General features: G+C 48.9%; 9 protein-coding genes across 9 annotated transcripts; 4 read left to right on the top strand and 5 right to left on the bottom strand.

Moving 5' to 3' along the window:
• Nucleotides 1–47: 47 nt before the first annotated feature.
• Nucleotides 48–4,196, top strand: Pdw03_5391 (reverse transcriptase; the record flags this gene model as incomplete). Its single annotated transcript, XM_066101045.1, has 2 exons — nucleotides 48–1,530; nucleotides 2,047–4,196. 2 exons carry the CDS (start codon nucleotides 48–50, stop codon nucleotides 4,194–4,196), a joined length of 3,633 nt encoding a protein of 1,210 aa, XP_065957985.1.
• A 1,417-nt stretch (nucleotides 4,197–5,613) lies between these two features.
• Nucleotides 5,614–9,253, bottom strand: Pdw03_5390 (Endonuclease/exonuclease/phosphatase; the record flags this gene model as incomplete). The annotated part of the gene is made up of 7 exons (XM_066101044.1): nucleotides 5,614–6,032; nucleotides 6,083–6,411; nucleotides 6,460–6,569; nucleotides 6,630–6,929; nucleotides 6,983–8,630; nucleotides 8,694–8,889; nucleotides 8,941–9,253. The coding sequence occupies 7 exons, from the start codon at nucleotides 9,251–9,253 to the stop codon at nucleotides 5,614–5,616; spliced, it is 3,315 nt and encodes a 1,104-aa protein (XP_065957984.1).
• Nucleotides 9,254–9,615: 362 nt separating this feature from the next.
• Pdw03_5389 (G-patch RNA maturation protein (Gno1), putative) lies at nucleotides 9,616–10,573 on the top strand (the record flags this gene model as incomplete). The annotated part of the gene is made up of 3 exons (XM_014683440.1): nucleotides 9,616–9,638; nucleotides 9,691–10,501; nucleotides 10,553–10,573. 3 exons carry the CDS (start codon nucleotides 9,616–9,618, stop codon nucleotides 10,571–10,573), a joined length of 855 nt encoding a protein of 284 aa, XP_014538926.1.
• Nucleotides 10,574–11,110: 537 nt separating this feature from the next.
• Nucleotides 11,111–12,260, top strand: Pdw03_5388 (Diacylglycerol acyltransferase type 2A; the record flags this gene model as incomplete). The annotated part of the gene is made up of 2 exons (XM_014683441.1): nucleotides 11,111–11,181; nucleotides 11,234–12,260. 2 exons carry the CDS (start codon nucleotides 11,111–11,113, stop codon nucleotides 12,258–12,260), a joined length of 1,098 nt encoding a protein of 365 aa, XP_014538927.1.
• A 259-nt stretch (nucleotides 12,261–12,519) lies between these two features.
• Pdw03_5387 (Kinesin family protein (KipA), putative) lies at nucleotides 12,520–15,399 on the bottom strand (the record flags this gene model as incomplete). Its single annotated transcript, XM_014683442.2, has 2 exons — nucleotides 12,520–14,558; nucleotides 14,619–15,399. 2 exons carry the CDS (start codon nucleotides 15,397–15,399, stop codon nucleotides 12,520–12,522), a joined length of 2,820 nt encoding a protein of 939 aa, XP_014538928.2.
• Nucleotides 15,400–17,075: 1,676 nt separating this feature from the next.
• Nucleotides 17,076–18,351, bottom strand: Pdw03_5386 (MAP Kinase Interacting Kinase; the record flags this gene model as incomplete). The annotated part of the gene is made up of 2 exons (XM_014683443.1): nucleotides 17,076–18,091; nucleotides 18,153–18,351. 2 exons carry the CDS (start codon nucleotides 18,349–18,351, stop codon nucleotides 17,076–17,078), a joined length of 1,215 nt encoding a protein of 404 aa, XP_014538929.1.
• Nucleotides 18,352–18,775: 424 nt separating this feature from the next.
• Pdw03_5385 (mitochondrial 37S ribosomal protein mS41) lies at nucleotides 18,776–19,519 on the top strand (the record flags this gene model as incomplete). The annotated part of the gene is made up of 1 exon (XM_014683444.1): nucleotides 18,776–19,519. The coding sequence occupies one exon, from the start codon at nucleotides 18,776–18,778 to the stop codon at nucleotides 19,517–19,519; it is 744 nt and encodes a 247-aa protein (XP_014538930.1).
• A 397-nt stretch (nucleotides 19,520–19,916) lies between these two features.
• Pdw03_5384 (Cytochrome P450, cyp51B) lies at nucleotides 19,917–21,667 on the bottom strand (the record flags this gene model as incomplete). Its single annotated transcript, XM_014683445.1, has 4 exons — nucleotides 19,917–19,982; nucleotides 20,035–21,099; nucleotides 21,151–21,348; nucleotides 21,422–21,667. The coding sequence occupies 4 exons, from the start codon at nucleotides 21,665–21,667 to the stop codon at nucleotides 19,917–19,919; spliced, it is 1,575 nt and encodes a 524-aa protein (XP_014538931.1).
• A 913-nt stretch (nucleotides 21,668–22,580) lies between these two features.
• Pdw03_5383 (Cell-cycle checkpoint protein kinase, putative) lies at nucleotides 22,581–24,737 on the bottom strand (the record flags this gene model as incomplete). Its single annotated transcript, XM_014683446.1, has 6 exons — nucleotides 22,581–23,191; nucleotides 23,247–23,263; nucleotides 23,318–23,448; nucleotides 23,504–24,099; nucleotides 24,149–24,647; nucleotides 24,699–24,737. 6 exons carry the CDS (start codon nucleotides 24,735–24,737, stop codon nucleotides 22,581–22,583), a joined length of 1,893 nt encoding a protein of 630 aa, XP_014538932.1.
• Between the last annotated feature and the right edge of the window lie 462 nt (nucleotides 24,738–25,199).

Below are 25,199 nucleotides of genomic sequence, written 5' to 3'. Positions count from 1 at the left end.
ATTACTTCCAAATAATTCAATACAATGCACACAACGCCCATCCAGTCATGGCCTCATTTCTGTCAGACAAAGCAGTCCAGAAAGCGGATGTGATTGCGGTTCAGGAACCCTGGATCAACTCTCAATCAACAACAACCCACTACCCAAACAAGGCCACCCACCAACTAGTCTTCCCGAAGGAGTTGGAAGGTGAACGAGCCAGGGTCTGTCTGTTCGTGTCGAAACGGATCGATCCAGGTTCCTGGTCATGCAAGACGGTGTCGAAAGGATACCAGCTGCTGAAACTGCGGAGGAACCATCTAGATGGGTGGACAGACCTCTTTATGCATAACATATATAACAACGACGATGGTGAAACGGTGGAAAAGCTCAATAGAGAGCTTGCCCAGAGACCATACGCAGAACATATCCTGATCGGGGACATGAACCTACACCACCCAACGTGGAGTGGAATAGGTTCCAAAGCGAAAGCGACCGCAGCAGCAGAGAGACTTTTAGATATCGCGGGGATTCATAATCTGTCACTGACGACAGAGACTGGATCACCGACATGGCGAAGAAACGAGCAGGCATCGGTCCTAGATCTCACCTTTGTCAGTAACACACTAGCAGAGAGGGTGGTTGAATGCCAGGTCGGTACCGATCATGGGTCGGATCACTACCCAGTAGTGACAACAATCGACATCGGTACCCCGCCATACGAACCACCAAAGAGGAGAAACTGGAAGGCCACAGACGACAAGAAGCTGATAGAATTCATCGAGCGACAACTCACCAACACCACCACCAACACGAATAATACCACCACCACCAATACCACCACCAACCCCCAAAACCTCACAACAGCCGACGATGTGGAGGCTGAGTGCCAAGCATTCATCCAAATCATCAACGACGCAGTCGATATCTCTACACCATGGGCGATCCCTTCGCAGTGGGCAAATCCCAGCTTCACACCAGAGTGTCAGGAAGCAGTCAAAGAAGTTCGACAGCTCCGCCGTCGACACGAACGGACAGGGGACCCTTACGACAAAGAGCTATACAAAGCAGCACGAAACCGGAAGACCCGGCTGATCAAGATCGCGCTCCGTCGATACCACCGCCGTAAGGTACAGGAGGTTATCGAGGAGGGTCCTGGCGGTATGTGGAGGATGAGCAAATGGGCAAGAAATCGGCAGGGGGCATATGACCAGGGGGTCACGCCGTCAATCAAGATACCAGGGGGACTAGCCGAGACAGTCGAAGAGAAAGCAGCTGCTTTCCAGCAAGCTTTCTTCCCAGTACCGCCACCGGCAGATCTCTCTGACATCGATTCGAAGGTGATCAACCATGATCCGACGGAGATCAATCGAGGGCCAATCCGCTTCCCAGAGATCACACACCAAGAGATCAAACAGGCAGTCAAAGCATCGCCACCAGACAAAGCGCCAGGAGAGGACGGCCTTCCGAACTCCCTATGGCATAAGCTTATTGAGATACCGACAGTACTCGACACCATCTCTCGAATTTACAACGCGTGCATACGGCTTGGTACCAACCCAACACACTTCCAGAAATCGATTACAGTGGTACTACGTAAGGCTGGTAAGCGTGACTACCAGCTTGCGAAGTCATACCGGCCAGTTGCGCTTCTTAATACACTCGGCAAGTTCCTCGAGGCAGTGGTTGCCCGACGAATTAGCTACGCAGTGGAAACATACAAATTGCTTCCGGATACCCATTTCGGCGGGAGGAAGGGAATCTCAGTCGACCATGCTATCCAGTCGATCATCGGCCGGATACGAAGAGCTTGGGGGAAAGGCAAGATAGCAAGCATGCTACTACTTGATGTATCCGGAGCGTACGATAACGTTTCTCACGAAAGGTTACTCTACAACCTCCGCAAAAGGGGACTCGGTCAGCTCGCACCTTGGGTGAAAGCATTCCTTACATCCCGAAGTACTAGAATCCGTATACCAGAAGGGGTGTCAGAGAGTATCCCAACACCAACTGGTATCCCACAGGGGTCACCTCTCTCTCCAATCCTTTACCTAATCTACAATGCAGATCTGGTAGAGGGCTGTGAGGGTGTGAAGACAAGTGGATGGGTAGACGACGTTGCCTTCATTGTCATCGGGAAGGATGAGCATGAAACCATCTCAAAGCTGCAAAAGGCATGCCAATATGCCGACGCCTGGGCAGCTAGGCATGCCTCGGTGTTCGATCCTAAGAAGTATGCCCTTATCCACTTCGTTAACCCGGAATCTGGGGGGGAAGAGCACACACCACTAGTACTGCAGGGCACCACAGTACAGGCCACCACAACAGCGGAGCGGTACCTCGGGGTCTGGCTAGACCCAGGGTTAACTTTCCAGCACCACCGGCAGCAAATGCTTGCTAAGGCCGGCGTCAGTTTACAAGCACTAAGAGGACTGACTGGCTCCACATGGGGAGCATCTCTCTCCGCTATGCGTGCTATCTACCAAGCAGTGATGATCCCACAGATGCTCTTCGGAGCAGCTGCCTGGCACTCACCGCTGACCAGCACACTAAGAGAACGAAGCTACGTGAAACAATTTGCAAACATCCAGTCAAGGGCAGCCTGTTTAATGAGCGGTGCCTTCAAAACAACTGCTAGGGAGGCACTGGATATTGAACTGCATTTGCTACCTATGCAGCAGCAGCTTGACCGGCTAGTCCAGTTGGCTGCTATTCGTATACGTACAGGCCCGGCATACGCAGTGCCGAAAACAATGCTAGTGGAGAGAGGACACATGCAAAAGCAAAGGGGGGGGTATACACCGATGGAGGCCCAAACCTGGAAGAAGGGTGGCTGCCTCACTACACCCTTGGGGCCATTGGCGAGTACTTGGGAGAGCAGGAAGGCATACATCCAGGCACCATGGACCAAGCCACCAAGGGTATACATTGAGGAGAGAGAGCGAGCAATAAACACACACAAGCGAACCACCGAACAACTCTATGCACCAGCAAGGCTCTATACCGATGGGAGCGGGTATCAAGGCGGCATTGGGGCCGCAGTGTACCCGGCATACCCATACAGGCGGAATGAAGCCAGGCTGTGTAATATGGGGACCGACGACGACGCCACTGTGTACGCTGCCGAGCTACGTGCTATCGAGATGGCATTGGAAGTCATCAAAGAAAGGTTCAATGATGACAACGAATGGCGGGACTGTCTGGCTAAGAGTGGAGTGGTCATCTTTACAGATAACCAGGCGACGCTCAGAGCCATCCAAAACCCACGAATGCCATCTGGCCAGGTATATCTTGAAGGATGTCTCCGGCTGTTGGAATGGTGCAATGATAAAATCCAGGTGGAACTACGCTGGGTCCCCGCACATGAAGGCATTCCGGGGAATGAGGCTGCAGACATGTATGCAAAAGAAGCAGCTACCACCACCGAGACCAACATTCATGATACCAATGCCAATGCCAACACCAATGCCAACACCAATGACAACACCAATGTCAACACCAATGTCAACCACAACCGATCTATCCGGCTTGCCGCCGCAGCGAGCAAGAGTGTGAAGCGAGAATCGACGATCGCGTGGGAGAAGGCATGGACAAAGGGAGGATCAAAGAGGACAGCGAGGAGGACGAGGAGGATGATCGAGGTGCCAAGCAAGTCAAATTTGACTTATTGGAAGGGCCTGCGGAAAGCGACAACATCAGTTTTGATCCAACTCCGCACAGGTATCATCGGACTTGCTGAATATCTGTCCAAAATCAAGCGAAGCGACTCACCGCGCTGTCAATGTGACCTGGGAAACCAGAGTGTGAAGCATGTCTTGCTGGAGTGCCCGCTTCTGAAGGAACTGCGGTCGGAGATGGTGGAGGAATTGTTTATGGAGGGGGTGTCGACAACGCTTGGAGAACAAGCAATGTTGACAGAAGTGAAGGCAGCGCCGATCGTGGCGAAGTTCATGATCGCATCGGGACTCTTGGGACAGTTTCAGTCAGTGGACTCGGTCGCCATGGGTAAGGAGCAGGGGGAGGAGGATTCAAAACCGAAACCAACCCAAGACACTGCGAATGTTGGAGAAACAGGGAACACATCACAGTGGCCGGGCGCCAGGTCCGCCGAGGTCACCTCACACCAACGCACATGGAGAACAACGCACGCTGCCGATGAAGACGAAGAAGCATGGCGCCATGACCCGAACCTATTCGTGTTCGACCTGCCGGAGTGATGCAGCAAGTAGACCTGGCAGTCCTGGGGATACAGGGACTCGGTGACTCGGGGAGCTGGATGAAGAAGTGGAGGTAGAGAAGTGAAGAAGTGGAAGGTGCATTGCAGAGAAAGAAGGGGACACTCTGCGCCCGCGGGGACTACGGGAAACCATCTACACCGGGCAGATGGATTGACTTTCTTTACATTTCTTTTGTCTTGTTTGCATTACGCCGGCCGGTTTGTGGCCTTACTTTTCAGGTGGCAGGACCTCGAGAAATCGAGTCCTGCTCACAGGGTGGATCTGCATACTGGGAATGCACCACCATTTATCGTCGGGAGCGGGCTCTGGGACGCAACCCCCGCATAGCAGCATGTATGTAAAGCGAGCTAAATCGGGTCAATGAATTCATCATCATCATCATCAAGGGTGGATCTTGGGACGTTAAAACGGCGGGCCACTTCACGAATTGAAGAGATTTCTTGATTCTTAAAAGCCTGGATAGCTAGTAGGATCCTACCCTCCTGCTCTATTGAATTTCGAGAGGATTGAATACGAATTGGTGGCATAGTGGGTGGTTGAACTAACTAAGATCTAATTCCTGGGCGTGTTTTGGTTGGGGTGGCCAGCTCGCTTGGGAATTACGTTATTCGTTATCGAGTAAAGCTACTTTACCGGAGTGCGCGGATCTTAGCGGAGCTTGCTGCCTAGCTTACCGAGGATAAGACTAAAGGTGTGCAGATAGCAAAAAATGACGCTAAGGGGTGTGCATGTAGTCATTCTCATAAGAAATATACTAAAGTAAGAGATAAAGTAGAATCTATAAGTAGTATTTTACTTATAGAAAATCGTCATTTATTGTATAAAGTTAGCGAGTTATATATCTATTTTGGGTGACTTTATATGATAGGATTTAGGGTCTTTTTAGCGCTTATAGAATTGGTTTTACTACCGCGCCTGTGGATATAGGCGCGTAGTAGCTAGACTTCCGCAAAGCTCGAAAAGCTCGAAAAGCTCGAAACCCGACCCGACTCGACCCTCAAAAGGGTCGGGGTTCGAGCTTTTCGAGCTTTTCGAGCTTTGCGGAAGTCTAGTAGTAGCTGCTACGGAACCCTAAGTTCCCGCGCTAACGGGGCGATTTTAGGATTTTTGGCTTAATGAAATGCATTGATACCCTTTGAAATTCGATCCTTGAGAGTTTCAATTTGATCGGCCATCATGTTAGAGTGTGAAACGCTAAGAAAGTTGATGTGAACTTGAAAAATTATCGTTGAGTGGTGCGCACCAATACACGAAGGCGTGTTGGGCGCTTGGCACGATTAATACAAGGTCTAGCTACTGGCCTTCTCAACATGGAGACTAATCTGTAGATCGAAACAGTCATAATCCATATTTAGAAAATTTGGAGAGATTACATGTGTACATCAATGAGCCGCTGTCATTGAAGAAGCGGCTTCCACTCGATCTGCTCACTAACCGAGTCACTGAGAAGATCGGTAGAGCCAACAGCAGTCACGCCACTCCCTGGACCATCCTGCCATGATGTGTGTTGACCCGGTGATACTGTTTCGATTTTCGCCTGAAAACTTAGTGAAAGCGGTTTTCGAGGAACAGCCGGTCGAATTTTCCCCGTTTGAACTGCTGGGGGTGAGAGAGACCTTCCGGGGGACTCAGAAGTGTCGCGTCGTGGAGGTAGCATGGGCTTCTTCCTAGTATCTTGGATAGGGTCGGTGTTTCTGTTCTCCATCGGGCCTAGACTTGGCACCCAGTCGACATCTGCAGAAAATGGATTGGATATGCGTTGGGGATTTGGAATATAACCTTGCTTTGGTTGTACTGTAGCTTTTACTGGTGCACCTGTCATGCGTTAGCAAACCCACTATACATTCACAGGCTGAAACACTCACTATTATCTAACCACCACCGGCTTGTGTCGGAGCTTGCCGGTGGCAGCCCCGGTGCGATAGAAATTTGCAGTGTGGTTTCGCCATCATCCAAGTCCAAAAGAGAGACAGAGTCAAGAGAAGTGTGACCATGACCCTGCTTCTCCTCGTATATTGATCGCCTCAGATTTTCCTTCAGTGCATGATCAACTATATCAATGACACAATCAAAGGTTGCCCAGACTGGGCGGTGGTCAGACACTTTCAAATCTGCAGTTTGGTAGTTTGTCTGCCGTAGGTTGCTTCCTCGCCATAATATTCTATCACACCATGCGGGGATCCTTGCTTTCTCACTGCCAGACATTAGTTGCTTCTTTTTGTTAGATCCAAAAAGTACTCACGACGTATCATAGGTGTCTCTTCCAACATCGTACTTGTAGGTCGGCGGGAACTCAATTAGGCCTTCTGAATAGAACCGGAACACCCTGCCCGCTACCATCTGTAAATTCAACTGTTGTTGTTAAACCAACGTCAGGTGCCCCCGAAAATGTTATTTGATTATTTGACTTACTTGATCGTTGTCATATAGCCTTTGGTAGTCTCGCTGCAATATGAGCTCTCTTACGCTTGGGTTGCCCAATCCAATTCGGTAGTTGAAATCACCCAACCAGATCACTGCATCATGATCAGCGATTGACCGGTTCTTTTGAAACCGTAACCCTCGGTCGATGATCTCGTAGTCTCTGTTTCTTTCATCGTAGTTTGCAAACCCGGCAGCAAGATGGGCCGTAACGAAGCAAACACTCGTGTTGGAGAAGTCAAACCGAATAGCACAGCCGCCCTTGTTGCCAGCAATCCCGGAGAGGCCGGTCTAGGAATACCAGTTAGTTAAAACAACACCTTCAAGAATCTGGAATGACTTGCCTTCTTCACACTGCCTTCAACATTCTTGATGTACCTCAGTGAATCTTCTTTTACATAAAGCAAAACGGCGGCGCCGACTAGCTGACCACTTCTCAGGTGCACGTATTTCCCAGTTCCTTTCGCCTTTGAATGGCTGTTTAGACAATCGTGGACTGCTCTTTCCCAGACCTTGCGGGTACTGGGGTCGGTGGACATAATCTGTTGAGGGCTCAGAGCGACAATTTCCTGGAATCCAACAACAAAGATTGATGGATCTTCGTCGGACTCATCTGACTCTGGGAAAAGCCACGGAGTGAGATCGGTGCCTGGGCCTTCATCACGTCCATTCACATTGAAAGTACCGACCCAGAACCGCACTCGTTTGCGCGAAGAATACTCTGGAGTTCGGCGGTTCAATTCCTCCATAACCAAATCATTGATTGGATCGTAGAGGTATACAGGGAGTTGATTTGTTAACCTTCCCAAGAGAAGATCAATTGTCCTTTGTCTAGCTTTGTCTGTAAAATTGTTGACATAAAGTCGAGTGGCACTCTTCCGCGCATCTGCAAGTGCCCCCGCAAGTGACATTTTTCCGTGCCGGGTGAAAGAGGACTTGAGCGCGCCAGTTCCGGCATAAATCTTCGAAAGAGCATCACCATTGTCAGCCCAGATGGTCGAATGCCGAACCTGCATGTCCGAGTTAAGATTGCCGCCTTGTTGTGATAAAAATGATTCTAGTGCCGTCAAACTAATTATGGTCTGGACGAGGTTTGTTCTGTCCAGACAATCCAAGCAATTGGTCCGAAAAACGCCCTCTTGCTGTAAAATGACCGAAGAGATGTTCACTGCATCATACTTGTCGAAAGGAGGTTTGTTAGGACGGCGTGAATCTTCCGACAAAAAATAGGAAAACTCATCTAGTGAGTCAATAAGCTCATGTTTGATCTGGGAGCTGGCTTCGTATCCCGAAGGACCTCGGGTCTCAGCAAGAAAATCATATTCGGTCATTCGCAAGAGGCTCCGACGTGGAGCAGTCCCATCACCTTCTTTCTGTCGGGTTGAGCTCTTGCTGACGTGCTGTCGATACTTGGACGACAACTCTGCTTCCCCGGGCTTCAGCTCACTTAGCAGATTTACCACATGTACTGCACCATACTCTAACTCCAGGGATTCGAAGTGTTTGTTAAATGCGTGCTGTGTTGCGTCGCTCGACCGCGTGACTTCGATCTTTTGCTGCCCCGGAATGAGGCCTGGAGCTTGTTCCCAGAAAATAGGCACCGAGCCTCGGATTTGAGCATAGGAGAATGCGATGCCCGGCGAAATCCACAAGATAGTTTCGGTTTCCACGAAGTTGGCAACATTCCCATCATCATCAATGCCTCTCGAGTTAAACCTCGTACCAGCGCGCCGAGAAGATTGTCGAGATATGATTGTCAGCATAGAAGGAAAGTTTGTCCGCACATGAGGAAGAATTGAGACCGTCGCTGGCACTTTGAGTGTACTGGCAAATCCACGGATAACACAGGTTAACATCTGCGATGCATCTAATTTGGCCTTATCGGACGGTGGCAAGTGGCTCCGGAACAAGAGAAGTGGATTGATCATGTACGAATTCCACAGCATGTCTTCATCAAGAGTGTCGATGTCGAATGCTACAGGTTTGTTGGCCCTTGAAGTTTTGTTAGTTGAAAGAGAGGTCGGCCAGCGAAGAGCCAAGGAGGTGATAGGTTACCGGTTTTGTAGGCGATCTGTGAGGTTGAAATCGAGGCTGTAATAGAAACTTCCATCTCCAAGGAGCTTCTTCAACGCCAGAAAAGGATGGTCAGTTATCACATCCTTCCCGTCCGTGCCAAGTCCCTCCTCGGCGGCAAATTGAGACCCGGTCTCATGATCTAGGCCGTACTCGTATTCTGAACGATTGAGACAGTCTGATATAGTTAGCAGTAAACTCGAGCGCAAAGATAGCATAGGGGACATACAGAAGCCTACCTTGTCAATTCTTGACACAGTTTCTCCGGGTCTCACGGTGGCAGCTTGCGAGGAGCTTGTGACGACGCAGACAAACACATCTTCATTGAGAGTGACAAGCCCAAGTGTACCATATCCATATCCTAACGGTCTGTAGCCCTTCAAGTCCACTGTTCCTAAATCCACGAACTCAACCTGACAGCGCGGGCTGTCCTTCACACTGGTATCTGTTGATGTGTAGTGAAACACTAGGGCATGTTCTGATGAAGCCAGTGCAAGCGTACGTTGAGGTTGGTCTCGACAAAGAACCCGAAGATTCGACATGATGCAAGAGGAATCAGAGAGTGGGGAGAAGCAGTAGCATTGCTTTCTTCCACATCAATAATTTTAGCCTACTTTAGCGATTTAGATCTCCCAAGATAGAACCACTTCACCCCAATAAAGAGAAGAAAGATCTTCAACTGTCAATCCCCGCAACAAAATCAAAACAATTAGATAAAAATTATTGTAGAGCTGAGGTGAAGTTGTCAAAAGCTCCCGAGATCTTTCTTCTCCCCGCGAGGTCCCTAGACATCGGGAGGCCTCTTATCGGTTGCTTACTCATCCCGCGCCTCTCGCATTTTTTTTTTTTTTTTTTGGATTCTTCGATCTTTAAACACTTCTACGCTTAATCCGAAATTGTCGCCATGGGTTTAGCAGGGCCGCGGAAGTATGTGACAACCCAAATTATTTTCAAATATGATTTTCTAACGCTTGAGTAGAAGTACCAAGATTGGGAATGATCCTAATAATACCAAATGGACCCGGTCCACGACCGGGTTCGGACATCGAATCATGAGCTCCCAGGGTTGGATTCCTGGAAGTCTTCTGGGAGCGAAGGATGCCGCGCACGCCAACTTGTTGACTGCCGCCAGCGCTTCCCACATCAAAGTCACCCTGAAGGACGATAATCTCGGATTGGGTGCTCGTATTGGACGAGAGAATGAGCCTACTGGACTTGATGCCTTCAAAGGATTGCTTGGTCGACTCAATGGCAAGAGCGAAGTAGAATTGAAGAAGGATGAACAAAAGCGCGATGATGTTCGATTGGCTCGATATGCTGCCCTGAAATTCCCGGAAGTCAGGTTCGTCAGCGGTGGACTTTTGGCACAGGAAAAAGAAGCCGAGATCCCTCCGCCGACCCCCAAGGATACAAAAACCAAGAAATCAAAATTGGACAAGAAAGAACACACCAAGACCACCGAGGACGACGAAACCTCTTCAAGTGAATCGGATGCCCCAATCCGCAAATCAAAGTCCAAGTCCAAGTCCAAATCTAAATCCAAGAAATCGCGCTCTCGAGATGAAAACGATGGCAACGAATCAAGCTCGGAACCGAAGAAGAAAAAGAAGTCCAAGAAGAGAAAGGCTGATACGGAGGAGAGTGATTCTTCAGACAAGTCATCTGAACCGGAAGTCAAGGTAGCAGCAACGATATCCAGGGAGCGGCGGCCCATGGGACGGAATGTCACTCGGTCACGCCATATCGCCCAGAAGAAGAGAGCTATCATGGATGACAAGTCTCTCAACGAGGTAAGCTATGCAGCAAATATTTTCAATGATCTTTTTGCTAACATGAAGTAGATCTTCATGATCAAAGCATAGATTTTATGCACATCTGCATGTGAAGCGCATTGGGCATAGAACTTGGAGTTATTGGGTGTTTGCACTTTCTATGATTGCCTGTTTCGAGCTAGATATATCCTAAGAATCAAAAGAATTTCAAAATTGAACATGATGCAAGAGTGAACAAGTCCACGCGTATTTGAGGTTTTGTGTGTACTCCGTGATAGCTGGATCGCCGACTTCAGCCGTGGCTGGTGGAAGCCATGGATTACCTAATCGGGCCCGTTTCCGGGTGTATCCCACATCCAACGTCATGTCTTCAACTTAGCGTGTGCCCCTCATCGTTGATTACTCGGAATTGGGGATGTGATATCCTGTTTCACACCTTAGGCGAAGTTGTACAGATCATTTCCATTGAATCCTTGACCGAGAGCTTATTCCGGGACCGCAGCCCCAATAACCTCTGGCAATCTACATGAGCTCTAGCATCTCTCGCATTACCACGACCCGAGCCCAGACAGAGAGCTGTGCAGAAGTACTGTCAGTACGGAGGGAAACACCTCCTCCCATTCAACAATGAACGGAGAGACTCGGCCAGCTAGCCATGCCTCGGCGTCTACATCTCAGTCGAATCGCGGAAGAAGACGGTAAGACACGTCCAACAACTTTCCAATTTAGTTCAAAACTGATCTTATATAGCATTCACTGGGCGCCTCTAAATATTGGTCTTGAGAGACGCTTACAAACCTTCGTGGTGCTATGTCATACTTTAACCATCGCTATATTCCTGACTGGCTTCTTCTTCACATGCGCCATTCCGTTGTCCTGGCCACTCCTGGTCCCATATCTCGTTTATATATCTCTTTTCTCTACTGCTGCTACATCGGGTCATCTCAAGGGACGTAGCCCATTCTTGCGCTCACTTCCTATCTGGAAAGTGTATGCATCTTACTTCCCTGCTCGTCTTCACCGTGAGGAGTCGCTTCCGTCTACAAAGAAGTACATATTCGGATACCATCCACATGGTATTATCTCCCATGGCGCATTCGCCGCATTTGGGACGGAAGCATTGGGTTTCTCCAGGCTTTTTCCAGGAATCACCAACACCCTGTTGACGCTGGATGCGAACTTCCGCATTCCTTTCTATCGAGAATATGCACTTGCGATGGGACTTGCCAGTGTTTCCCGGGAATCATGTGAGAATATCCTCACCAAAGGAGGCGCAGATGGGGAGGGAATGGGACGAGCAATCACGATCGTCGTGGGAGGTGCCCGGGAATCTCTCAATGCCAGGCCTCATTCTTTACGTCTCGTGTTGAAGCGTCGCAAAGGGTTCGTTAAGCTTGCCATTCGAACGGGAGCTGATCTGGTGCCTGTCTTGGCCTTCGGTGAAAATGACCTCTATGATCAAATAGACTCGGATCAGCACCCATTTATCCACAAGCTTCAGATGCTTGTAAAACAGACTTTAGGATTCACTATCCCCCTGTTCCATGCACGCGGGGTTTTCAACTACGATGTCGGGCTGATGCCCTATCGAACCCCTCTCAATATTGTGGTCGGACGACCAATTCCGGTTATGCAGCAGCCGAACCGCGACAAGATCAACGATCAGTACATTGACGAACTCCATTCTCGATATGTGGAGGAGCTGATGCGGTTGTGGGATCAGTGGAAGGATGTCTATGCCAAGGACAGAGAAGGCGAGTTGGAGATCATTTCATGATAATACATCCACGTAGAGTGTACACAATTTCAACAGTCTATTATGACAACATATGGACCTTTTATGGGCGTATACTATCCACCGCATGGCAAACAAGCCAGAAAACCATATCTTACACTCGATCTCCAATGTAGCTTGGATTAAATACACGCGCAAGAAAGTAAACCTATGAATTGGGTATCAGATTAAATAAAATCAAAGAGCTTCCGCAAAAACATGAAAAAAAAGAAGCCAAAAAAAAAAAAAAGTAGTGAGAGGTTCAACCTCGGAATGGCGAGCTGAGGTTCGGATCCCACAAGGGAGCAGTTGGGTTTGGACTCGGCACCTCCGCTGATGAGGACACTCGTTGGCTGTCACTAGCAACGCTTCTGTTCTTGGCATGGTGCCCACTTTCTGTTCGACCCTGGATCATTTCCTCCAGCATGCGTGAGACCTCGTCCATATTCTTTCCCGCCTCCCCCCTTCCACTTTCACCAGACAAGGGACGCTTGCTTGGACTCCCAGACCGCGCAATGAAGCCATTGGTTCCTACAAAACCGTCTGCATCCCCAGCAGTAGACCCACTCTTGCTCTTCAGCTCTGGTGACTGCGAGTCATTGGTCACAGCAGCCAAGTCTCGATGCCGAGCTGCGGATCGAAGCGCGGCAAGCATACGATCTTTATCATCGAGCTGCAACCGGAGCTCATTGATCTCCATATCTTTCTCGCGAATTAAAGCCGAGACATCGGGATGCTCCGCAATTGTGGGATTTGCGGGCTTTATACCCCCTGACATTCGGGAGTGGCTGGACCGTCTTGCCTGGAGCAGCCGGCGCTCAAGGGTAGAGATATAACGGTTTTTATCACCGAGATCAGCCTGCAGCGCAGTGACCTGGCGCTGCAAGCTGGCTTTACCATCGCCAAATTCACCAATATCATATTCGTCCTCGTTGCTGTTGACAGATGCGAACGAGACGGGCCGAGTCGATGAATGGCCAGCACCCAACGTAGATTGGCTTGTGGAAGAACGTAGTGACCGCGTACCCGAATCCGTTGCAGACATGCGGGAGAGACGTCCAAATGCAGAGAGGCTGTTATGGTAGTTTACACCGGTGGACTTGGAGCTCAAAATCAGACGATTGAGATGCTCAATCCGCTCTTTGAGCGCAGTCCGAGCCAACTGCATTTCCAGCACCTGTTCCTCGTGTCGGGCCTGTGCTTCCTTTTCATACTGCTGTTCGTCCCATTTAAGTTCTTTCTCCGCCTGGGATTTGGCCTGGATGTCAAGCTGACTGCGAAGAGCCTGGATCTCCATGCGATAACGCTCAAGAAGTACCCGACTTCCAGAATCACCGCCGCCACCGCTGTAAGCCTCCTCGGCCTTTTTGGCATGACTGACAATATTGTTCTTCGCCCGCGCAGCGAATTTCATGGTGTTCAGAGTTTCCCCGGTGTGCGAATTGACCGCGCTTGTGAGTTGAATGGTGCACAGAATACTCACAAGCGAGCCACCGGACAAAGCTGGTTGCAGGAGCCTGGTCAACTTGCTGTCTCGGTAAGGCAAATGTCTCCCATCCCGGTCCGTAGGGTTTCCTTGTTTATCTTTGTTTTCCGAGAGCCGAGAGATGATGGTGCCCAAAGTGAGCAGACTTTTGTTGATATGAGCACCTTCCGTGCGGCGTTCCTTATCATCAGCGGCACGCTCAGAGCCAGCTAGATCAATCAGACTCAACGTTGATACCCGCACACCACCCGGGGCGATCCCCGAGCGCTTATCTTGGGCGCTGCCAGAGGGCACTCGCTCTCGACTCTCGACCACGATTTGAACCACCGCGTGACTTCGAGAACTCCGTGCATTGAACTGCGTGCTGCTCGTTCGTCGTGCATGGTCGCCTCGAGCGATCACACGGAGCAGTTGCGTTGGACTCTGGACAATCTCTTCCTTGAGTGGCGTTGCATACACTCCTCGTTTGCTGTCCTCTCTCAATTTTATTTCTTCTTGCTGAGCTCCCGCGGGGGCGTTAGCAGCGGAGGCGGAAAGGAGGTCGTTAATCTTCTCGTTGTAGATTTCCAGATAGCTGACCCGCAGCAAGAATTCCCGATGTGGCGTCTCTCTGATGAAGGAAAAGATGTCGGTGATTGCGAGCGGGATGACACCAGGGGAAGTTGCTGTTCCCTGCATAGAGAAAGTCTTTCCGGTTCCCGTCATGCCATATGCAAAGACCGTTCCATGGTAACCCTCCATGACGCGCCGGACAAGACGTTTGGCAGCCGAATCATAAACTTTGGCGTTGTTTTCTTGCGGATTAAAGACATTATCTACTCAACGGTTAGTTACGACGGGCTGGGCAAGTGGGCTAATGGACACTTTATCCTCACCATAAAAGTAATCGCCTCCTTCTTTCCCACGGTATGAGATGAGGCTTTGCCGGCTATCAATGGACCATTCACCATGATTTCGGGGAGTCTCTCCTCCACTGTTGTTGTCGGGACGAACGCGCACGCTGACCAGTACATTGCCCTTCATTTCTTTTGGCTTAGAGATTGATTTTCCCATCGGATCATCCGCATCCTCAAAGGTGGTCGCACTCGTTGAGCAAGATCCCTGGGCGGACGAACTTCTACTGTGAGTTGGAGACGCCTCTGGATCTCGCGCATCTCCGCTTGATATGAATTTCACCTCTCCACTGCCGTTAAGTAGTGATGGAGTTTTCGAGCTCCGATAGCTGCTCGTGGTTCCTGTACTCAATCGCGAGCTTCTTTGGGGTCGCACACTGAAAGTAGCACCTTGGATCCCAGAGAGCGATGATGCTGTGGATGGACGGCTACTGGCCTTTGGCGGTTGAGGAAATGAGGCGATGCTAATTGTTCGGCGCAAAGATTTGTCAGGGCTACCAGGAGTGCGCCCACCGGAAGTTGACCGGGCCGTGTTGAAGTTGGAAGTTGAGTTTGAAGTGGATAGAGGTGATTTTAGTGTTGGCTTAGGGCTGGATGGGGTGCGCAGTTTGGAGGTCTGGTAGGGGGATGCGGCCTGCGGCATGTCGGAACCCGTAGACATTCTGGATTTAGGGTTGGGGAGAGGGGGTAATGATCCAGCAGGAGAGTTGGGAACTGGCCGTGATAGCTGCGGGGGCTGTGGTAATGTTGACATTGAGGCCATGGCGACTTAATGTCTCTTAACGAGATAGGGATGGGTTTAACAAGAATGATTGAACACGATGGCCATGCGGGCAGATTGAGAGCCTGTACCAATTTTCAGAAGTTAGCAAAACGTATGCGACATGAGCATTGAGCCCTTGACTGGGACCATGAAATAAAACGGGTGATTCCATCGCAATTTTCGCCAGTCTTGGAGATCAAAATGTACTTGGATAATCACGGGATGTTCTGATGTTATGATTTAGGTCTCGGGTGCTCACAGATTCAAACGCGCGATGTTGCAATGATGGGAAGAAGATGAAAATTAAAAAAAAAGAGTTAAAAAGAAATGCAGAGATGCAGAGATGTAGAGACGTAGAAACGTAGAAGCGTAGAAGCGTAGAGACGTAAAGAGAGACGAAAAGACGTGAAGATGTAAAGACGAAGAGACGAGAGAAAAAGGCGTATCGAGTGATCCCCGCAGAAAGTTGGGGCCACTACATTTTATAGATGTTACATTAACTATACAACATAGGATGATCTTTCTTGCGTTAAAACGTATTTCTTGTAAATTTACTGTATAGTTTCTTGTATAGATTGTTTAGAATTCTCTCTTTTCCTCTTCTCTCTCCTCTATGAATCCCCCTAGACATGCTAGAATGCCCTAGCAAATCCCCTTCTCCCATCTACCCTTTAAAGAACCATAATATGAAATAAGATAAGGGAAATGTCAAACAATCACACCTTTTTACAAGTATATAAACCGTAGGGGAAATTCCCTGGGAAGCTCGGGGCATCTCAGATTCAATGATAGGCTTGACAAGTGGAGGTTTCAGCTTCAGAGTCGAGGGAAAAGGGGGGGGCGAATGAGATGCCCATGTCTGCGCTTCTTTTTTAGGTGGACCCCAAGCTCATTTCGAATTAAAGGTAGGATCTGGAGATCAGGGGCCCTGTTGCCTGTTGCCCTTGAGGGCTGAAGGAGCATCATTCCAGGTCTCTCCCTATAAAGGTGAAGCTTGGGATGAACTCATGTTCGGAAGTCCAAAACAAAAAAAAAGATACCGGCCATTCGAATTGAGCAAAGATTGACGACTAAACCGAAATTTAAAATTAATCCGGCGTTGATCCTCATTTACGTCCCGTTGTCCCGTCCCGTGACCTGACTACATCTACATCTACAACGTGCGGAGTATGTGGTATACACATCGATACAACATATACTTACAACCTATATTTACAACATCCGCGACTTATGCAACATCCAGAAAGTAAAGAGTCTACACAGTATCTCTTTGGTATTTGGAAAAACTCGATTTCTTCCTCCAAAATCTTAAACTGGAAGGAATATACACCTAGGGCATGCAAGGGAGCCTATACTCGGAGGACAGGCTCTTGTAACTTGTGTTATGGCTTGTAACCTTAACTTCACTAAACAGTGCGAACCATAACAACATGACAGGTTGGCGATCGCGGGGGAAATCTATAGCGTTTTTTTGACTGGATGAGTCTCTCTCCACTTGCACTAAGCTGTTGTTGTTGACTGGATGACATTTCAATAGTTGCTGCAGATGCCAATGCCATGCATCTCTAGTGTCTCGGCTGAGGTGGCAACCACTTATAATACTATGCTCAGAGTAGATTTGTTTTTCTATGTTCCAAATTGTAGATTTACTACAGTTTGGTATTTTCATCGCATCATTATTTCTTCCCGAAATCCAGTTGTCGGGCAGCACTCTTGAACATGCCCTCATCCAACTCACCACCACGGCGGGTTAAATCATCTCCCATCTTTTTTGTCCCACCAGATTTCCGTGGGAGATTGTCATTCTTGGTTGGACGGGGCTCAATTGTCCACCAGTTGTGTCGCAAGCACTGGGCAGCCGTACTGCGCTTGCGTGGATCGAGCGCACACATCGACATCAGCAGATCGCCACCCACTGGACCTGCAGTGGGGAACTGTCGCATGAAGAAATCACGCCCTTGCAACGGCACCAAATTGGCCTTGTCGGTGGCAATGTAGTAAGGCAGCTTGCTGACCCCGGGCCAATTCTCCTCTGTTGGTGTGCCAAATGCTTCGCAAATTTTGGAGGTTTGGTCCAGGTCAGTGTTGCCCGCCACGAATGGAACCCGTATCAGGAGCTCGGCAAAGACCATCCCCATGGACCAAACATCCACTGCCCCGGAATATTGTCGCGCACCGTAGAGAAGCTCGGGCGGTCGATACCACCGAGTGATGACCTGATGGGTCATGTTGAACAAGGGATCGGCAAACGATCTGGCCAGACCGAAATCGGCCAATTTGACCTCCCCGTCTGCCGCGATCAACAAGTTGTTAGGCTTGATGTCCCGGTGGAGAACAAAGTTCGCATGACACCACCATATACCCCGGGCAAGCATCCCCATCCAAGCTTTGATATCGGCCACACCATAGTGAATATCACTATCTTTGATGAGCATCTCAAGATCTCCACCGGGAAGAAACTCGAGAACCAAGCTTAGATTTTGGTCCTTGGAGGAGAAGACATCGTGAAGGGCTATGACGTTGGGATGCTTCAGCTCTTGAAGGTACTTCACTTCACGAACTGCATCCATAGCAAGTCCATCCTTGTATTCAGCATTGACTTTGATCTTCTTGATCGCGACGAGGGATGATGGATCGTGTCGGAGGTGGCCAACATATACCACAGCATATGTACCTTCTCCTACTTTCTTGTCTAGTTCTGTGTTAGCAGAATGCTCCCCGAGAGAAAAAAGTGACTTCACATGGTTAAATACCTTTGACGTATCGTTCCCGGACTTCAATATTCAGCTGTTCGGTGAGTTCGCGATCTCCATTCTGTATAGGATTCAACACAGCTGGAGCTGCGGACCCAGTAAGTGACGGATGTGAAGTAGTGGCTCTCAGTCTGATTGCTGTATTTGGGGAATGCACAGTCATGGACGGCGAACGAGAGCCAAAGGGTGAGAGTGCCATATTTAGATCGGTTTGGAGAAAAAGGTCAACCTCTAGAGAGTGACAAGAAATTGAAAAAAAAGGCCACAGAAAACTCAGTGGCCACTATGAGTATTAAGAGATCATTGTTAGCAAAATTTCTAGAGGTGAACGAAGCAGTGCCGAAATATGAGAGCCGATGTCATTTCCCCCCAAGATAGGCTGGCCCGGAGTATTGTTGATCCTGGACTTTGTTGGCGACTCCCGAAATTTCTCCAAGTCAGTCACCAGCGACCTCCCCCCAGCCAATTCCTCGGCAACTGCTGGAACCCTTTCAATTACAAAAGCATCGCTCAGCATTTCCCCTTATAGATACACTTAAGAAACCAATTCTTTGGGGGAAAAATCGCACGAGAGTTACTAGCAAAGTCGGGGCATGCGGCATCCTTCCCGCAACACCTTCACGATGAGCGTCATGGCAATGCGCAATCCACCGCTGGGCAGTTTGACAGCGCGCCTACTCAAGCCAGTTTCAGTTTCCAAACAATACATTCGATCACTCCACAAGAACGCGCCACCACCCGTGCCATCTCCGACCCCTTTCGTTCCTGACGTCCCAACCTTCCTCACGCTGATTGGCCGTGAATTATCCAAGCAAGCGAGCAAAATCCCCTCATGGGAGGATCTCTTCACCTTAAACTCTAACCAGCTTCGCCAAGCCGGCATTGAGCCAGCCCGCCAGCGACGGTACTTGATCCGGAAGCGCGAGAAGTTCAGAAACGGACTGTATGGCCCCGGAGGTGACCTAGAGACTGTTGTCGATGGTGTTGCACAATTGCGGGTCGTTGAAGTGCCTATTAATGCCAGAGGCCTGACACATGGAGGCACACAAGCGGCCGTTCAAACCTCTTCTGCTACACTGTCACCCGGTATGGTGAAAGCCATTGTCAACCTGGCACCTGATGCCACTACTTATCAGTATGGAAAAAAACAACCGATCAAGAAATTTGCGCACATGAAGATTCACCGTGGCTGTCAGCCCATGGGCCCGTTCCTCCAGCCTTTGAAAGGTTCCAATGGTACTGCTGCTACTATTTCGGTCCAGGAGGGCATGTGGGAGGACAAGCGGGGACGGAAGGTTGATGGTGGTGAACGACGACGCCGGGAGGTCCAGAATAAGAAGAGGCTGGATGAGAGAAAGAAGGCGTGAATGTGAACGGTGAAATACCACTTTACGCATCTTGCTTATTTCTTGTTGAGCCTGGATGTTTAGATTCGAACTGTACTATACTATTGCTATGCTATAGCCATCATGATTTCTTTTTTTTATCGTTTCAAAGGTGTTTTAATCTGTAATTAAAATAGTATGATTGAGCTATGTAAACAAAACATTTAGAGAAACACGCGACTCAGAAGTCGCCAGAAGTGGATATTCATACAGCAAAATCGTGTCAAAGTGAAGAAAGAAAGAAATCCATGATGCGGGAGCAGTTAAATTCACTTGGTGAATTTGGCTCGGTTTCAGCCTGAACCTTTGCTGCATCAATGCAGGGCATTAAAATGTGGTCGAAATTTGTATGGGAATCTTTTCGAACACAATACTCCGATTATGCCTTGACTCCACGTTTCTCGTACCGAACAAAAGATGTACCCAGCGGCTTGGAGAAGAGGGACTAAAGTATGGTCAGCCAAATGCCAAGCTGACCGCAACAGAGCATCACTTACCGAGTAATCCGTCTCGGGGAAGGGTGCATCAGCACTAGGCTTGGAGAACTTCAGGTGTCTCACCAGCGCAGCCAGGATTGTGATCAACTGCACATAGGCAAACTGCTCGCCAATGCAGCGATGGCGACCAGCACCGAAAGGCAGATAAGGACTGTTGGTGCCCTTGGTCACGAGTCCATAACCATAATCAATCTGCTCCTCATCTTCATCCTTGGTAGTCACAGTTCCAGACTCATCCCAGCGGTGGGGATTCCACTTCAGAGGGTCGGGGAAAAACTCCGGAGAGCGAGCAGTAACACCGGGAGAAGAAAGGACGTTGTGGGTGGTAGGGATAACATAAGAAGTGCCTTCCACAGGCATGGGGTTCTTGACGGCGCGCAAGATCGAGTGGATAGGAGCGTGGATACGGAGGGTTTCCTTGATCACCTTGGAGTGCAAGTCGAGCTTCTGGAGTCCTTCGTGGGTGAGAGGAGGCAGGTCAGAGCCCAGAATCTGGAGCTGTTCTTGGTAAAGCTCCTCCACAATATCAGGGCAGGTGGCCAGACGCAGAACAATCCATGCTGCAGTGGATGACGACGAGTGATGGCCCGCCATAAGCAACGCAATCATCATGTGGGCAATTTCTTCATCAGTGATCGGGGTGCCATTCTTGTACGTGCATGACATCAAGTTCCAGACCATATCCTCGGAGTTTTTCTTCTCGCCAGATGTACGGCGCGCCTTGATGATATCCATGTATGTCTCGGTCAACTTCTTCTGTGCAGCATCGCGCTTGCGGTTGTGGGGGAGTGGGGCCCATGGCAGCATGAAGTTGATAGGAGAGAAACCCTTGTCGAGGTCGTGGTACATTTCAGCAAAAGTCGAGTCAAATCGATCGCGGACTTCCTGTCCTTGCAAGGAGCGAGATGCTGTGTAGATTGTGATTTCAGAAATGACCTTGGAAACATTGAAAACACCCTTCGTGTCCTGGAGAGCAGGGGAGTTCTTCACGAATTCCTCAACCTCATTGGTGATCAAGGGAACATAAGAGCGAAGTGCCTCGGAAGTAAGACCAAATTTGACAAACTATGCATCGGTCAGCAGCCGGGCTTTGTGGTGTGATCCATTCCTTCCTACCTTCTTCTGCTCCATGAGCTTAGAGTTGGGGCAATCGTAGACAACGTGACGACCAAAAACGGGGGTGGTGAGGGGGGAGTAGACCTCTTCGGCATTCACATCACGAAGCTTGCCATTGAGGATGAACTCGTTGCCCTTGGTGCCTAGGTAGACAGTGGTCTTCTTGCCAAGGAGGACGAACGTGAAAATGTCACCATACTGCCAGCATTAACCCCCGGAATTAGCAATTGAATCCTTCCATGGGCCAACCCCACATCTGTGATAGACATACCTTTGCACGACTTTGGGTGAAGAAGGTATATGGGTCCATGCCATAGCTGACGGTGCTTCCGACAAAAGGGAACCAGTGGAAGACCATGGGGGGCTCATGGGCCTTCTTGAAGAAGAGCTGACGCAGCACATTGATCACGACTGACAGTGCAATGAATGACAGTGCTCCAATACTAGCCAATGTATAGATTGACTGGGTCGAGCAGTGCTCGCAAAAAATTGCGAGGAAAGTTGCAGAGAGACCCATGTCGGGAAGACAAAGAGAAAGTGAAAGAAGGACAGAAAAAAAAAGGAAAGAAAGAAAACGAAAACGGGCTCACAATGACCCTATAGCCCCTATTTGTTAGCCTCCAATTGAACTTAAGAAGAGAGAGAGAGAAGATGAGTGAAGATTAAACAGGAGGCGAAGGAAGCGTGGAGGAAAATATGAAAGAGATTGTAGAACACTTGAAATGGTATGAAAAAATACTCTGAATTTCTTCTAAATAATGACAAGGTCCGCGCCTTTTAAGCAATCTGTGCGGACAATGCTGACTAAACATCACATATAGTTTATCTGTCTCGGCATGACGCCATTGAGGCATTTGTTCATGTCTCAGGGTGGCACCACACATCTCGACAAAATAATCAAGTCCGATATCATTCGGCGAGAGACCCGCCCCTTTACGGAGTACTGTGGTCTAGAATACAGCATACAACATAGAAATGTCTATAGTGTGAATCGTAAGTTATTTTTTTTTTTTCCTTTAGTTCGTTATCGCTCTATGTTTATTGTGTATCTTAATGTCTCCATTTGTGTATCAAGCCAAACTAATGTCGCTATACATATCACGCCACTCCGGTCAATGGGTTCCCGCTCCATACCTAATGGGACGATGAGACGTTGGATATGATCGATTCCCTATGTACGACATACGGAGTAGTTGTGGACTACTACTATGTTGTACTTCGATCTCACTCTCTTCTTTTACAACTTTTGGACTTTGATGACAAATTCAGGTATGATCTAACTAGTTATCTTTTCACCTGTTCTGACCTAATTGTACATTAAATCCTTCTGATACCCCAACCCTGATAATGATATCCCAAGTACACGCAAAAGGTAATAAGAAGAATGAGAAAAAAATAAGAATAAAAATCATACAAAACCGCAGTAACCCTTAATTGTCATACAAGGTGGGATCGCCACGCTCCCCAATGTTGATAAAATCTTTTGAAGCCCGGTTGCCACTTGGTGAGACTTCACGTTGGGACGCCTTGGCTGGTCGATTGTGGACACGCTTCCCGGCCTCATTTCGAAAGACTTTGACCGGTTGGTCGCTACCTTCGGCGTGCTCGCTGAAGTGAGCATCGTTTATGCTGCTCAACAAGGTCCGCTCCCGTTGAAACTTGCGCTTAGAAAAGTCCAGTTTACCAAGTGCCCCCGTCAGGCTATCTGTGCTTTCAGTGACATTCGGGTACTTTCCTGTCATCCAAGGGTGCTCGAGACACTCATCCACCGTGATTCTCTTGTTGACGTCCACGGTAAGCATCCTGTCGATAAGGTCCAGAGCGGGATCGCCAACAGAGTCCCAATACGGTGACGGGTAGTCAAAGCTGCCCGTCTTAATCTGTTGGGCGAGAGTCAATGGATTCTCTGGAGTGTTCAGTTCATCGGAGAATGGCGGGAAGCCACAGAGACAGATATAGAGAACAACACCAAGGGACCATACATCCACAGCCTTGGTGTATTTTCGGTGGTGGCTATCTTGCAAAATCTCCGGGGCAACGTCTACGAAATTAGTACCAACAACTGAGGGTTCGAGGTCCTATACTTTGTGACTTACAGCTTGGTGTACCGCAGCTGGAAGCAAATGTTAGCAATCATTCACACGGGCACGCATAGGCTTTCACCTACAGTGTTGTTGTGAAAGACTCTTCCCCAATAATTTTAGCCAGTCCAAAGTCACCCAATTTCACGTGCAAATTTCTGTCTGCAATCAAAATATTTTCTGGCTTGATATCTCGATGCACAATTCCTCGTTCATGCTGATGACCCGTAAGCTGGCTTAGTACTGTGCATGTGGACTTTTGATTTGCCTACCAGATACTTCAATCCATCAAACAGTTGGCGGAACACACCACGAGTTTCATCCTCGGTCATTTTCTGATTGTTAACAATCCAGTTGAACAGTTCTCCCTCGGGTGCCAATTCAAGTACCAAATAAGCGCCATCACTTTCATCAAAAGGTTCCTTGAGACATAGAAGATTCGGGTGATGGACGCCCATCAACAAGGCAATCTCTTGTTGAAGAGCAGTATCGTTCTGTGACTTCTGCGAGTCACCGAGGCGTCTTTCAAAGACTTTGACTGCATATTTGTCTCCACTAGATCGTTCAGCACACAGATAAACGGTTGCAAAGTGGCCTTTGCCGAGTTGGTTGAGAATCCGGTATTGCTGACGGAAACCATTCGTTTCCCGAGTCCGGGGGTAGCGGAAGACAAATCGAGCTTCGTTCAGAATTGAGACTTCATCGCCGTCCTCCAGTTCCCGGTGCTTGTTACGCCCAACAATGGCATCATTTACAAATGTCCCATTGCTGGAGAGATCCTCCAGTACTGCAACCATGTCGCCTTTTTTCTTTTCGGCAAAAATGAGGAAGTGTCGGTTTGAAATTGTGGGAATTTCAAGGACACGATCTGAGGATGGTCAGAACAGACACTCGATGACCATTAGGCTATCACTTACCACACTCAGGATGACGGCCGACCAAGAAGCCACCTGGCGACTTAGCGCTCTTGGACTTTGGAGCCTTTTTCCCCTTGGCTTTGGCAGTACCACCATCATCGCAACCGTCGCGCTTCCTCAGTACAAGTGGACCATTTCCGTTCTCGTCCAGTGGTAGTAGGTAGCCCCAGACCCCTTCGGCGTCCTCATCCTTCACGTCGTCTGCAAATGCTCTGGGTGGATATACGAACTGTGAAAGCGCCTGGGTATCCTCCAACGCTGGCGGCGAGGAAGTCGCGTGCGACAATTCGGGTTGGGATGAATTTTGTTGATAGCTATTGCGTGGGCTTTCGGGGGGTGTAACAGTCGGCTCGTTCTGAGTCTCTGTAGCGACAGATTGAGGACCCGCGGCTGGGGTTGGCAAGTAGTCCAAGCCGACTGGCGTATCTTGTGGGTGGACTTGGCTCAAGATTCTTTGAGAGCGTCGAGGCTTCTTTTGTGAATCTACATCGACAGTAGCCTATGGTAGCGCTGTAAGCAAATGAGTGGCGCTAATAGGAATGCAACGTACCCTGCCTCGCTTGAGCGAGCTTTTCTCACGCGGGGGCATATTTCCAGGTGGTTTATTTCCCTGACTGGAGAGGGTTCCAGACCAATTAGCGATAGTTGTCGGCCAATTCAACAATGGCAGGAAAGTCAATAAAGACCTTTTCAATTCTGTACCGAGGTAAATACACACACAATTGAAGATAAAAGAAGAAATTAACAAGAAAGATATGTGGAGAATAAGTGTATATAGCCCAGTGGAAAGAGTCTGGAGAAAGCTCCTCTGTCTTCCCCTCCCTAAGGCTCTCCGCCCAAAATTGGCAGGGGCGTATGAGAGAAATGACGATCTATGTTTACATAGAAACAATTTTGTTCTAAAACTATTGAACCTGTAGTCAAGATAAATTTTAAATGTAGCATATACTACTCCGTACAATTAAATAGTTTCCTTCATGTCAATTTATATAACGTAAGGTATTCAGAGGTCCGCGTTCTAAGACACGTGCTGTCCCCTGACCTTCATCGT

Source organism: Penicillium digitatum, chromosome 6 (assembly GCF_016767815.1).
Source record: "Penicillium digitatum chromosome 6, complete sequence".
NCBI classification, from domain to species: Eukaryota; Fungi; Ascomycota; class Eurotiomycetes; order Eurotiales; family Aspergillaceae; genus Penicillium; species Penicillium digitatum.
The sequence above is the reverse complement of the archived record's forward strand: the minus strand, read 5'-3'. Positions and strand labels throughout refer to the sequence as shown.